The sequence below is a fragment of the Lygodium microphyllum genome, chromosome 25 (genome assembly GCF_053477565.2).
Source record: "Lygodium microphyllum isolate KBCC chromosome 25, Lygodium_microphyllum_v1.1.10, whole genome shotgun sequence".
In the NCBI taxonomy this organism is placed as follows: domain Eukaryota; kingdom Viridiplantae; phylum Streptophyta; class Polypodiopsida; order Schizaeales; family Lygodiaceae; genus Lygodium; species Lygodium microphyllum.
Window position 1 is genome coordinate 41225045 of NC_141159.1, and position 15424 is coordinate 41240468.

Here is a 15424-nt window from a genome sequence, read left to right on the forward strand (position 1 = left end):
ATACCTTTCTGAGTTTAAGTGCACTTGAGATAATCCTGCTCAATCTCAATCTCATCATCATTGAATGTTCTTATGCTAGTCATTAGCAATTCACAAAGAATAGATTAGTAGGTTCAACTCCTTGTGCTTCCTCTAATCATCTCCCTGACACTATGTGGTGAATTGTTGGTATTCTCTAGATTTTTAGCTTGGGCATGTGGCAACCAACTTGGCAGAGAACCTTCAAACCATAAGTAAAATGTGGTGTCAGGTCCCACTCATTTGACAGCACTCTATGAGAGGTAGAGGAATTTACAGGTTGATTTGACCTCCACAGGCACTTTGAGGAACATTTTTTGAACTGTCCATGTGGTGGTATGCAACACAACATAGCACTTTCTGAAGAGACAGACAAATATGCACTGACACATTACTCCACTGTTTCACCTCTTTTGGCTGCCTCTGCAGACAGATACAGACGATCCATCTCATGTTTGAGCCATAGCTGCTGAGTATTTCATCCGCTCAATAAGAGCACCTCATCTTCACAAATTACATCACACCATGCCACAAACAGCATAGGGCTTTTCTTGCCATCTGAACACCTAAACCATTTCTAACAAAGCATGATCATGATATCCATTGAGAATATCATCCCCCACAATGATTCTTTCCTCCTTCCCCTGTTCTTTAGCCTTTGGGCTTTGTTACATATTCTACTGATCCCATAGGGCAGCAAGCCCCAGGGTGTTTGCACCTTTTGCATTAGCTGATAGAAGGACCCTCTCTTGAAAACAAGCAAACATGATGCGAATACTCAGAAGCTGAAAACCCAAGCTCACAAAGGTGATACGGCCAGGCTTAGTTCTGCAGTATGATGAAATCTGCCCTAATACAAATTGTTGGAAAATTAGAGTGTAAAGACTGTGCAATCCAAGCCTCTGAGTGCCAAATATTTATTTGTATAAACAAGTGTAAGTTTGCAAATCCAAATTGGACATTATGCATTCCATTATGTACTCGTGCATGGCTTCCATACGTGGATAGTATCAACTGTGTGCAGCAGTGACATATCTCAGAATATTCCTATCTTTGCAAACTTGGTGAGCTTTACAAACTAGCATAAACTTCTGCTTCTGGCAATGCTACACCTACCATTACATGGTCAAGCTTAGTACTGCTTCATTTTTCTAGGTCATTTTAGGTCTCCAATGCTCATATCAGTTGCAGCTTTTATTCCCAATTCTGGAATCGGGATGTTTTAAAAAAGGTATTCGTAAACAGTTTATCCTTCAAGCATAAGGATCAAATAAGGCATGTTTCATCCATCATGATTAATTCATGTCCATACTTACAGGTCTGAAATTTCTGGCCCTATAAAGTTCGTCCCAAATCCAAGATTTCTTCAAAGCACTCCAATATCCTTCAATGTCTGGTTGCTGGTTGGATGTATCAACAAGTGCTGAAAATGCTGCTTCAGCAGCAAGGATTCCTACATTCAAATCCAATATGTTGAGATATATGGAATCCAAACACGATAATGGTAGTAAGTCTACACACATACATGTGACGTTCAGCATAATGAAATCTTTGACATTAATACATCTTGAACAACAGATTCTGGATTTGATCTATCAGCATGAGGAGGTGCATAGATAGATCAGGCAATTTTGTGCCAAAGATTGGGAGCAAGAGATCAAAGATAGCAAAGTATGTGGCATAAGCCTTGGGAAAGCCAAACAAGATATACAAGGAGGCCCTCCAAGCATGGCGATAATGCTAGAGGAGTAGAGGACAGCATCGCGATCTAGCACCCATCCAAAGGTTGCTACACAAATACCCCAGGAGACCATACCCTATAGATGCAAGAGGTAAATCATAACAATGTGAGCTGCCTTAACGACCATAGAGGAACGAAGGATAGATTTCTCTTTCTGCACCTCTATTGTGTCTTGGATATGTAAAGGAAACAATATGTGCAAAGAGTTCTTCCACGAACACTAGCCCAGCATGACTAGGGACCAGATTCATAGTCATAGCAACCAATACAATAGAGTACAACCCTACCTGAAGGAGATGATGGGGCTGGCTACTAATCTCTACAAACAATTGTTCTAGAAGACCCATTCTTACATTGAGTGCTTCATTACAAGGAGCAGGTTTGAAAGTGCATCCCATCATTGGTCACTGGTGAGATGGGATGCTTCTTTCCTACATCCTTTATGGAGCAAGAGTACTTGTTACTACAATTTATGTTCCGTTTAAAGAGTCGAGCTCCTACCAATGTGCCGCTGCCCTCGCCCCTGTAACCCCATCAAACTGCGTCCCCCACTGACTGGCCATCGCACCTCCCCGGGCATTAAAGAATGTCACACCTTTTGAGGGTTGGAACAATCGGGAACCTTCTGTTGGACATTTCCGTACTTTTGGGTGTCTTGCGTATACACACATTCCCAAGGTACTAAAAAAGAAGTTGGATAACAAGGTTGTTAAATGCATTTTTGTGGGATACACCAATGAGAGCAAAGGATATAGATTATATGATCCTATCTCTAAAAAGGTATTTGTCAATAGGGATGTGGTTTTCAATGAAAAATCAGAATTGTCCCTTGCTGGTTTTGACATATACCAAGCTACCAATGATGTATTTGAAGGGGTTGCCCATTTCTTTTGGTGATATAATTGAAGCTTCAACGAGTGAACTTAATGTTCGGCCAGTTGCTCAATTGGGTAATGCAGAAAATCAGCCTATGGTTGATCTGAATATTCAACAAGATGCTGAATTTGAAGTTCAGCAAGAGCTTGTACACAGTCAGGAAGCTACGAAGATGCCTAGATGGTATTTGCAAACTATGAAAGATAGTCATTTGGATGCTCCTATTGCTGGTTATACTAGAAGGCAAGCTCGTATACATGATGGTGCACATACAATGGAGTTTGTTATGGCAGCACATACACTTGATGATGAGGAGCTTGAATGTTTTGAGAATGCACAACATAGTGTGCATTGGATGGTAGCAATGCAAGCTGAGTTTGATTCTATCATAAAGAATCAAACATGGGATTTAATGTCCTTGCCTGTTGGAAAGAGAGTCATTGGTACAAAGTGGATCTATAAGCTAAAAAGGAATGCAAATGGATCCATTGACAAATATAAGGCCAAGCTTGTGACTAAAGGCTATGCACAGAAGAAAGGCATTAACTACGAGGAGACATTTGCTCCTACATCCTAAATGACTACCATTCACTCTATGGTTGCTTTGGCTGCCCATTATGGATGGACGGTGCACCAGCTTAATATAAAGACTACATTTTTACATGGGGAACTTCAAGAAGAAGTGTATATACAGCAGCCCATTGGTTTTGAAGTTGTGGAATCCGAACACTTGGTGTGCAAGCTGAAAAAGGCTTTGTATGGTTTGAAGCAAGCTCCCCGTGCTTGGTATGCAAAGATTGAGGCCTTTTTACTCAGCCAAGGTTTCATAAACAGCTCATCAAAGTCTACATTTTATGCATATAAAAAGGGGGGATCCTTGCTGGTCCTATGTCTTTATGTTGATGATCTTCTACTTACAAGGACACATGCTGATCAAATTTAAGCATTCAAACAAAATTTGCAGCAACCTTTTGAGATGTTAGATTTGGGGCCTTTGCACTATTACTTGGACATTCAGTTCATTCATGATGCTAGAGACATTGGATTATCATAGTCTAGATACATTGGTAGACTTCTTGAGGGGTTTGGCTTACAGGATTGCAAGCCAGTTTGTACACCAATGGAACCTGGACTCAAGTTGTCCTTGCATGATGACAGTGATTTGTTTAATAAACAAATATATGCTCCAACAATTGGATGTCTCATTTACCTATGCAACACAAGGCTAGACATTCAGTTTGCAATTTCAGCCCTAAACAGATATATGCACCAGCCACACATGTCACATTGGCAAGCTATCAAGTGTATTTTTCATTACTTGCAGGGAGCAGGATACTAGGACTCTTGGATTGCTTTATGCCAAGGGGGAACCACTAGAACTACATGCTTACAATGATTCAAATTGAGCTAGTGATTATGATTCACGTCACTCTACTAGTGGTAATTGTTTCTTTCTTGGCTCATCTTGCATCTCTTGGCTTAGCAAGAAACAATCCACTATTGCCACATCATCATGTGAAACTGAATACAAGGCATCTTTCACTACCACAGTTGAATGTGTATGGCTTAGACGCTTGTTAACTAATTTAGATGTATATGTCACGGAACCTACTCCTTTGTTCACTGATAGTCAAAGTACCATTGCAGTGGCACAAAACCCAATGTTTCATGCATGCACGAAACACATAGAGATCCACTATCACTTTGTTAGAGAGAGGTTGCATGCAGGTGATCTCAGCCTTTTCTATTGTCCTACCACCAATAATGTGGCAGACATCTTCACCAAAGCTCACACCCGCTTTGATCTTTGTGTATTCTCTCTCCTCTCCCATGGAATCCCAAGTTGCCTTTATGGATAGAGACATGGTTTCTACACTCAGAGTACACAAATGGCATGGCCCTACAACTTGACGATGATGAGTGGATGTTGGAGAAGGTGAGATTTGCCTTGAAGGTATTTTCCATTGCAACAAGTGCAAAAATCAACTAGCAGAAATCAGTTGGATTTTCTATAAACCTCAACTTATCATAGATTGGGAAGTTCATTTAGGCTTCAAATGGGAAAAAACAGTCAAGTATCTCGAGTTCAAAGTCGAACTTAACATCATAGTAGCTCAAAAGTTGTCCAATCTTAGATTCCATTTGGCAGAAGCTGACCTTTGGAGCACAGCTTGCGTTGCCCTCACAAATCAAACCCGATGGTAAATCAAGTCCTTGTCGTGGCCTATCAGATAACTTCATATTTGTGCTTCTCTTTTGCTTTCGTGTGTCATTCTACCACATAGTTTGGAACTTCCTATCTTCGTTTTGGATGAATCCAAGGATTCCCCAATCAAAGTGGCCTAGCAAACCATCATCAACAAAATGATGATGGCTTGCTGATGGTTTACTAGGCCATCATCATCCGGATGATGATGATGGCCTAGCAAACCATCATCATCATCCAGATGGATCCAAGGATTCTCAAAGCAACATGTTGAGAGTTTTGTGGTGCATCATGAAGAAAGAGTGGAGACTAAAAGATAATGCGATACATTTTTGCAAATGAGGCATCCATGAAATTGCACCATTGTAATAAGGTAAAGATGTATCTTATGGTTGACTTTTTGTTGACAACATTCCCTACATAGTCTACACTTGTGTTTCGAAGTGCACTACTACTAATCGTCCCAAAGCATATACACATATCCTTTGTACCACTCATGTACCTCGAGATGCATTTATATTTGTGTTTTCAAGTACACAACTACTAATCTTCCCAAAGCATATACGTATATTTTTTTGTACCACTTAGGTACCTCAAGATGCATTTCACTGTTTCTTAATGTTTCTTGCTAGGATTTGACATGTATCTACTCACAAATCCCACTGCAAATGCAATCATTACAACATGTAGACCTAACACCAACGTTTAAAGCAACGGAATTATTAAAGTGGCCTAGCAAACCATCATGAAACCACCATGCTCTGTTCTGGATGGATCCAGGGATTTCTGAGCCAAAGTGGCCTAGCAAACCATCATTAATCCTCAAAGGGAGAACGAGGGATTTTCAATCCAAAGTACCAAATTTATATCCTACTAGTAAAGATAGTGATACAATGGCTCACGCTAGGTGGGTAGACTTGGAAGCTTCTACTTCAAAAGGGTTTCAAAGAGTGTCATCCATGTCTAGGAGGAGAATGGAAACCATCTTTGAGGTGGATCTTTACTATGGCACCGACTACCTTCCAAGGCCCTCTTTTCTATGCAATTGATTACAAGTCTAGCAGCATGGCATGTTAACACCAAACAAAGGGCAGTAGGACCTAGCTTTCCTGGACTTCCCTTGGAGGAGGATCTAATTTTGATGCAAGATGATATGGACTAGGCTCCCACATGCTGCTAGAAACTGGGCAAAGCACATCTTCACAAACCCCTTTAGCCACACTTTTTGGAGATGCCTATGGATAGGCAGTGGCCTAGGACAGTCATATACTTCCTATGGCTAGTGGCCCGTGGGAAGTTACAAAGGCAGTTGGTTGGCTCATATGTAGTAAGGACAGGATCTTGCAGCACCTAGATACACCGAAGTACTATTTATGGTCATTTGAGGTTGCGCAGCAAGTTAGGAGAGGAGTTCGCAAGATACTTTGTTGAGAAGAGTCTTGCCATGGGTGCATTATCTCGGAGTTCGCTGCTAGCAGTCAGTCAGCTAAGGAGGCCACCTACTCTACAAGGCAGAGATGCATGACACGATCTTCATCATTAACACTGGTTCATGTGCAGTGTTGGGTCTCCTTTCCCCAGCTGATAAGTTCTAGAGGTCACTGTATCATTGTTAGAGATTCCGAGGTGTTGGAGCTTATCTAGCACTTCACAAGGTGGAACTTCTAGAAGGCCTGCTGCCAACTAATATTCAGTGAACAGAACCTTCTGATATATGCCACCTTTCCGCATCTCTGCCATCCACCATTCATTCGCTCAGAGGTCACTAGAAGCAGCTTCAGGGGGACACACAGCATCATAGAGTTTCAGTAGCAGTTTCTTCACACATGGGGCCACCATAGCCTGTTTTTCACATTGCAGGAGACCCTTGTGGCGTCACATTCCTCCACCATGGCTTCTTTCTTCAGTACCCACCACATTGCCCTGAGAGGCATTGTACATGTTTAATTTGACTGGAATTCAGGTCCAGCTAGACTGTTGAGCGCTTATACTTTGTTGTGTCTGCTTCTGAATAATATAATTAGCCACAATTTATTTTTTATTTTTTTTAAAGGAGTATAGAGAGCAGGTAGAATTTGGTGACCAAGCTGAAAGCAATGAGTGTCAACAGCTGGCTCTAATGGTGAAGATTCAAGAATACAACAGGAAGATATGGCGAGCAGGAACAAAAATGAGAAGCATAAGCAAGAGGAGGGAGGGCTGTTGAAAAGGCCAGGATGCGATACAGCAGTTGGGATTGGATTGCCAGCAGAATGGATGGGGAGACTGAAATGCTTTCGCACAGACACACACGTATGCACATGTAAAGTCAACCCAACTAATTGTTGACACTATACCAAGACATCAAAGTATTCTTAAAGCAATAAATTATTCACTGGCTGATAATGGCATGAAGCATCACGCACAGATATTTTTCCTTTTTCCCAGGAAAAGAAAAAAGACTATGAGCCTACAACTCCCTGGCTATTTACTTGAGGGAGGTGTATACTACAGGGCTAATAACCCTATAATGCCAAACCATATGAGTTGCTCCTACAGACACATTATTAGTAATCAGCTGACTGAAACATTTGTCAGATATCATTATAACAGATGTGTAGCATTTAATATCCCATCAATCATGCCTACAAGTACCTACAAGCTGATCAGGTCGGAGTTTTCATGTCAAAATATCCATACCTGATTTCATTGCTGTGTGAGTACCTTTGATTTTTGGTACATTAAGAAAACCAGCAGAACAGCCAATCAGGGCACCACCTGGAAATACAGGTCTTGGAATGGACTGTAGACCAGCAATGAAGGCAAATTGTTACAAATCCCAAGGCTTTAAGAGAACATAATAAAGAGGTGGCCAACATGCTCTGTAATTTTTGAACTTACACGTGAAAAACTGTATATCCTATACATAAACATCACCTGAAAACCACCCTCGTTCAAAGTACGAGCACCATACTCTAAAACGCTTCCACCTTCAAACATGGGCTTTATTGATGGATGTGTCTTGAACCTCTGAGCAAACATAGCTAAAATTATATTGGGAATGCTACAGAGGCAAAGCAATTAAGTATCCATACACTTAAGCCATTATGTTGTAATTCAAGTACTGTAGTATCCAAAACCAGAACTTTGAAAAATGTCCACATATATAAATTATCACCTGAAACTCCTCATACGGATTCAAGTATGGATTCTTATAATCCAGGGCTACCACAAGCCCAACTGCCACCTGAAAAAGTGAATGTTACATTAGCATATTCGCATGTACATATCATAGACATCCAATCATCACAGTCTAGGATCAGAAGACATTGAAAAGATATTTAAAGGTTTATTAGTAATATTCACCAACTTACCTGAGAATTATCCATATGATACAGAAAGGCTCCACCATATGTCTTTCGATCTAAAGGCCATCCTAAAGTGTGCAAAACGGTACCAGCCTTGTGCTTGTCTTGTTGTACCTCCCAAACCTATCAAAAATCAAAACAAGTTTGATTTAATAAGAGAGGTAAACATCGAGAGAATATAAAGCTGTAAATGCCTTGATAATTACAAAGCTCAACTCATGTGAAGGGTTATGCTAAAGAGAAGAGCATCCATGCCGATGGGACCTTTGAACCTACTTTGCACATGACTTTCAGTTACATTGCTGCAAAGTGTGCTCATTTTCACCAAGAAATACTTCTGCAAACATTTTTTTTTTAAAAAAAACCCTTTAATATGTTAGGCCATTGTCTTATGTCATATGTAAATATAATGAAGCCTCAATAGAGTGATCACTGATAGGTTCAGTTGTGATACAGTCAAAATGCAAGATTCTTTTGTTTCAAAGAAGAGACCGAAACCAGCCTTCCTCCTCAAATAGGGTAGTAAAACCTGCTCAAGCACTTAATTACTGCAAAAATTTAGGGTTTACAACAGAAATCCTCCTGCTGTCCACCAAATCTCGCTGAGATCTGCTGAGAATGGCCGAGAAAATGCCGAGATCTTTTGATAATTGACTGGAGAAGGTGAGAGAAAGCCAAGATGAGAGAGAAATCTGATTTTCTTCACAAGAAAATCCTAAAATCTGCCTGCTGCCTGCTCCAGCCGGCATTTAACAAAGTCACCAACTACTGCCAGTGCCTCCAAAATGTTTTCACCTGATCAGCAATGCTATTGCCAAACCCTGGAAGATGTCTCCCTGCTGCCCCTTACCTATTGAGGCCCCCAAATGGCTGTCTTCTAGAACAAATTGATGTTATCTAATCAGAAATAGTCCCTCTCTCTCTCTCCCAAGCTGTAAAACTAACTAAATGGCTAAGGCCCAACCCCAAAAAACGTTTTCTCGGTTTGCATGGGCATTTTTGCCAAGTGGCAACCTTCTAAATCCATTTTTCAGCACCATCTAGCCATTTAATTAATTTTCAAATTTCAATAATCCTAAAATTTAATTTCAGCCCTTTTGACCTTGCCCATAATCAAATGTGCCCATCCATAATCAAATTGGCTAAGCTCAACAATAAACTCATACAGCAGCTGAAGATAACCCCAAAGTTGGTCACAGCCATTTCCATTATCACCCTCCACTTCTTCATCATCCAATCTCTCAATTTCGTTTTTCTCTCACTAATGTTTTATAAGACAATAGATCTGTAAATTCATTACAGCACCTCTTTTGAAAGCTCTTCTTCCACTTTAATATCAAGAAGAAAGCAATGTCAATGTAGTGCTGATCAACCATGAGAATGCATGTATGTGTACATCCTTTGCATTATCTTGTGAGAGTGAGAAATACTTCTCGCTCTCAAGCTGATTGTAACCAAGCTCATCCCCAAGGGACTTAGGTTGAGCAAACTTCCAAGATAAATTCCTTCGCAAAGCCGCACCTTCAACTTGTCTGAGCCATAGTTTTTTTCATATGCATGCATTTTGAGGAAACAAACGTTTGAAAAAACTGGAGTATGTTATTATACACATGCTTCTCCTCTCAGTTCAAGTATGTTTCAGAAAATATACTTTGCAAACATTTGAAATTCATAACATATTGTCCTGTCGAATTTTTTTAAAGAGAGTCCCAAGTGCCCAAATTTGTTCAGCTTTCAAAGTCTTCTCAAGAAGAAGGGCAAGAGGAAGTTGCAGAGCTGTGATCCCTGACTTTCGAGGCTTGAAGCTTCATTTATTTTCTACATTCTTGTTTTCACTATTCTCTATTATCTATGATATGATCATGATGCATTGGCATTGTTCTACTGTTGCGCAGTTTGCATTTATTAGTAGCCCTTTTTGTGTACTTAAAAGACTCCATTAAGTACTTCAGTCCAATTCTCTAGATCAGATACTGTTTTGGGTTAATTTTTCCTCTGTTCTTTGGATCCAATGTCAACACAATGTATTTGAGAATTAGTACCATTATGTCAAGTTTTCACATTGTAACGTGTGTTTTAAAATGTGTGTCATGGGAAAATGTGGTTAATTAAACGTATACCAGTAGAAAAGTATGTAAAATTTTCACGTCAAGTACGGTTCAAACAGTGCAGGTGAAACAAACTCTTTTCATACTTTCATTTCCGTATGTGTATGCATATGAAAAATGTATGAAAAAACTATGCTCATCTCCATCTCTTTTATGTCTCCATGGCTGTACTTTTTTTAATAATTGTCATCCCCAAGGAAACTGGGTTAAGCTAAAACATATCCCTTCTGGGGGTTGCCCATCTTCAACCCTCAATTTGTCTTCATCTCTTTTATGTGTCCATGGATTAAATTTCTGAATAATTGTCATAATTGAGCTTCAAGTGTTCGTTCTTCCATTTTCAGTCTCAGAAACAAGTGAATATTATACTTTTCGAGCATACCATGTTGTTCTGGATGTTTAGAGCAACCTGGTCATATTCTTTACCATGGTATTGTGGGTATAATTACACTAAGATGTTGAATATGCATAAGATTATAATCCACAAAAGGCTCCTGAAATCCTCCAAAAAGCATCCCTCTTTCTTCACCCAAAGTAGTCAATACGGGCTAGCAAACACACCTAGCACCTGGCCAGCCTCATTTCTGAAAAACTGCAACTAAGCAAAGATAGGAACTAGGCAATCGGTCCACACTCTTCCCAGTTCAACTTGAAATTTGATATAAACAAAGGTATTTCCAAGCTTCTTTCCTCTGATTTCAACATGCAAAGCACAGCTCTATAGAAATGTAAAACGGTAAAAAGCAATCTGCACCAACAATAGACAATTATGTAACTTATTGAAATGAAAAGCAGTGGGGAGGAAAAAATCTACACCAATAAACACAGTATATTTAACTTCAATTCAGCTACAAATAGCTGCATAGAATTGTAGGCCTAGATCGAAAGAGAAAAAACAAACAAGAAAGCAGGATTCAACTACAAGAATTTCACAGAACAAGAGATTATGCATGAAAATAAGAGTTACCTCCTTAATTCCCAAAGCATATGTTTGATGTTGAGCACCTACTATCTCCCGCAGTTGGAACGTCTTCATTATTTTCTGCCAAAAACTGAGGCTGTGAATACTATTACCCATCATCTATAATTAATGCTATCAAATATAGCAAACCTCAGATAAGGATCCTCGACAGCCTTCTCCAAAAAGAGTGAGTCGCCCTGCAGGCAAAGAAGTCCTCCTTATATAGCAACCAAAGAATCATGCCTTCTATAGGAACCAAAGAAGCCTTCCTTGTATAACACAAAGAAGCTTGCTTATATAGCAAAAGAGAAGCCTCCCTTGTTTAGCTAGAAGAAGTGACACACTACTCGTCCCTGTTGATTATCAACATTTTATTACAAGGATCTTTTTGAACGTGAATTAACCTTGCATATTTTTAATACTGAGAGAAGTCTTAACATTTTTGGGATTGAGTTCAAAGCATGTGACCTAAAAGCCCAAATAATCCATGCTGTTGGTATATGGAAGCATACCCAAACATTCATTCAACTAAATATGTCTATGACCTCATGCATGCAAAGCTAACACATGAAGAAATGCATGCATACGGTAAAAACCCTTTTAGTAAATCCTTCCGTTGACCTCAAAGCATGCTGCATATTGTTGGCAGATGGAGACGACCTTCATTTAAGTAATAGAACTATGACATCATGTATGCAAGCGAATACATGGAGAAATGCATCTAAACATTAAAAACTCTCTCTTTTGTAGATTATCCGGCTTGACTTCAAAACATACCACATGGTTTGCATATGGAGACATGTCTGAACATCCCTTCATATAGATATGTCTATTGCAGAATAAAGATGAGGACATGATAATGCACGATACAAGGGGCGGGGATGGTGGGTGGTGGGTATGGATGGGGTGGCAGGGGGGCTAGTATCCCAAAGGTGCTTTGCTGCTTCATGACAACACATATATCATTGTACCCTAATACATGACCTTAAGAGAGAGTGCTAAGGGAGGAGCCTAATATAAGATGGATCCTCTATGGCATCAAATTTACAACATTTGGCACAACCTTGAGTACATATTGCATGTTGCAATAGCCATCTTCAAAGCCTGTCAGAGAAGACCCCTTCTGAGACTAGAATGAATCCAAGTGAGTGGGTTTGGAAAAGACCCATTCCTAGATTAGCCTCCAAACATCTCCTTTTTTGGTTGCATGACCAAGCTAGGGAGGAGGATTCAAATCATAGTTACCTGGAACGGGGAACGGGAACGGGAGCGGAACCCCCTGGAACGGGGGGAACGTCCAAGGTGGGGGAACGGGAACGGGGGGGAACGGCACATATCTCAAGTGCCCCAAATATGCCCTGCATGATCAAGTTGCCCCAAAGAATGTCCCTCTAATTGCCCCAATACCCCTCAATGCTCCAAATTGACCCAAATGTCCCAAAATTGACTCGATTACCCCACAGCTCCAAATTGCTCATGAATTGCCCCAATTATTCTAGTTTCCCTTGAAATTAGACAATATAAATGGATGATTACCTTGGAATTGAGAATAGGCTGAAATTTGATTGTGATTTGCAAGAGTTCATAATGCATCAAATTTGAGCTTTGCATGGACTCCTAATTGGCTTATGGGTTGTCTTGACACTTTGAATATTCAAAAGAGAGAGAGAGAGAGAGAGAGAGAGATTAGTGTGTGCACATTAGGCAATGGAGATAGGTGAACATGTAGTAGGAGTGTGATATAAGCAAAAAGAAAAAACGTGGAAAAATGTAAATTTTTTATCAACAGGCCTGGAATGGCCGTTCCAAACAGGGAACGGCAGGAAGAACGGCAAGGAACCGTAGGGAACGGCCCAGGGAACGTTCCCTGGCCGTTTCACCTCCTCCAAGGATCTGGAGCGCGTTAAACCATTCCTATAGGCCGGAACGGCCGTTCCCTGTTTCTATGATTCAAATGAATATGACCCCGGCTTTTCCAACCACAGCCCCTCATCAATACAAAGAAAATATCATGTAGGCACTCCTTCATGGATATCTATAGGAGATTAGATGACAGATTTCAGTCCTGAAAGATATCGATAATATTGTAATTGATGGCCCGCAAGAGTTTGCCGATTCGGTCTTGGCCATGCCATGGCAAGGTCTGAGTTCCTCATTCAAGGTGAGGGGCAAAACAAACAAATCAATGATAGTGCCTTTGGATTTCCATTCAGCCAATGATCTTTGAAGGAGAGCCCTAGGATAGTGTTTAAAGGCACTCAATGGCAATAGCAACTTGAGGTAGAGTTTATCTAGGTCAATGACAAATGGCCAGCTTGTGATTATGAGGATATCTAGGAGGGTATTTCATTTCTCATTTTCAGGCCATGGTTCCCATGCATATATTCAAAGACTGAAAGGACTATAGAATAGTATGGTAGATGGCAGCTCATTTAAGCTAGTGTTTAAGAGGCACTCCGGGGCAACATTAACTTGGGGTGCATTTTCCTATGAGAATATCCAGGAGGGTATTTCATTTCTCATTTTCAGGCCATGGTTCCCATGCATATATTCAAAGACTGAAAGGACTATAGGATAGTATGGTAAATGGCAGCTCATTTAAGCTAGTGTTTAAGAGGCACTCCGGGGCAACATTAACTTGGGGTGCATTTTCCTATGTTTGGACACTGAGATGTAGACAAGTTATTGATAATCAGACCACTATCACTCACAAACAGATTTTTGAGGAAAGATCATGAGAACCGTGAAGGGTAGGTGAGATAGACTCCAAGGTGATTTTGAAAGCTTGCAAAAGTGAAGCCTTGTTTAGCAAGTTCAAGGCTTGCCGAAAAGCCCGGAACTTTGGTCGAGGAAGAGCCTTCGGGAAAGATCTGCCAAGTTGTCTTTAGTGGGTATGTAAGACAACTCTATTTCTCCGGCTGACATCCGCTCACGAACATAATGATAATGAACTTCTATATGCTTTGTGCGGGCATGGAACATTGGGTTGCGTGCAATGGCCAAAGCACTCTGGCTGTCAGTGTAGATAAGTATCGGAGCCATCTAGTGCACATGAAGATCTGCAAGTAACTTGCAGAGCCAAACACACTCCATTGTGACTGTGAACGCTGCTCTGTACTCAGCTTCACAACTGAAAGTAGCAATTATAGTTTGTTTGTTGCTGAACCAAGAAACAAGAGATGTACCCAAGAAGCACTTGCCACTATGAGAGACACGAGAATCTGAACATCCAACCAAATCACTGTCAGACTACACATGCAAAGAGACTGAAGAACCAGCCTAGTAGAAAAGGCCAAGATCTTGGGTGCCTTTAAGATACCAAAAGACACGCTTCACTATCTATCAATGAAGTACTGAAGGGCTGTGCATATATCTACTCAGTTGGGACACAGCAAACTGAAGATCAACCTCGTGTGGCAAAGATAAATCAAGCAGCCAACAACCTATTGATATAAAGCACTATCAAAGGATCCACTACCATCACTAGAATCTAAAACCACGCTCCAAGGGAGTAGACATAGGTTTGCAATCCTCACAGTGAAAACGTTGAAGGAGCTGTCCAATTTACTTGGGTTGTTTCATAATGATACCCCCCTCAATGGTGGCAAATTAGATACCCAAATAATAGTGAAGTAGACCAAGATCTGTCATGACAAATGTTTGCTGTAAATCAGCCTTAAACACAGCAATTTGACCAACATTGGTCCCAATGATAAGCATGTTATCAACATGATGTCAAATGTAAAGAGTAGCCTTGGTAGGGCTATTCTGAAATCCAAGATGCAATAGATTAGAATGTATGCAAGAGTACCAAGCCCATGGAGCTTGCTTTAAACCATACAAAGCCTTCTTGAGACAACAAACTTGTGCTTAGAGCTTTTAACTGCAAATCCTAGAGGCTGAGAAACATATACCTCTTTAGTGAGATATCCATGGAGAAATGTCCTTGATGTCCAACTGATGCACCTCCCAATGAAAGTGGGTAGCAAAGGCAATAATACTCGTGATGTTAGTAATGCGAGAGGTAGGGGAAAAAGTCTCCTCAAAGTCAATTCCTTGTTGTTGGGCATAGCCCTTGGCAACGAGGCAACCTTTGTACCTATCAATAGAACCATCTGACTTTTATAAACCCATTTGGTACATATGGCACGCTTACCATGGGGCAAG

General features: G+C 40.5%; 1 protein-coding gene across 3 annotated transcripts in view; it reads right to left on the reverse strand.

Annotated features, from left to right (window-relative positions):
- Nucleotides 1-15424, reverse strand: part of ETFQO (electron-transfer flavoprotein:ubiquinone oxidoreductase) — a 55984-nt gene that overhangs the window by 7410 nt on the left and 33150 nt on the right. For 2 of the 3 annotated variants that reach the window (XM_087667195.1, XM_087667197.1), the window contains exons 6-12: nt 11408-11454; nt 11264-11338; nt 8195-8311; nt 7999-8067; nt 7758-7850; nt 7521-7623; nt 1335-1471 (exon numbers count right to left, since the gene is read on the reverse strand). In XM_087667195.1, coding sequence (XP_087523321.1) covers nt 1335-1471; nt 7521-7623; nt 7758-7850; nt 7999-8067; nt 8195-8311; nt 11264-11338; nt 11408-11454 — 641 coding nt within the window. The remainder of the gene's footprint in view (nt 1-1334; nt 1472-7520; nt 7624-7757; nt 7851-7998; nt 8068-8194; nt 8312-11263; nt 11339-11407; nt 11455-15424) is intronic. The other variant, XM_087667196.1, reaches the window with a different exon arrangement.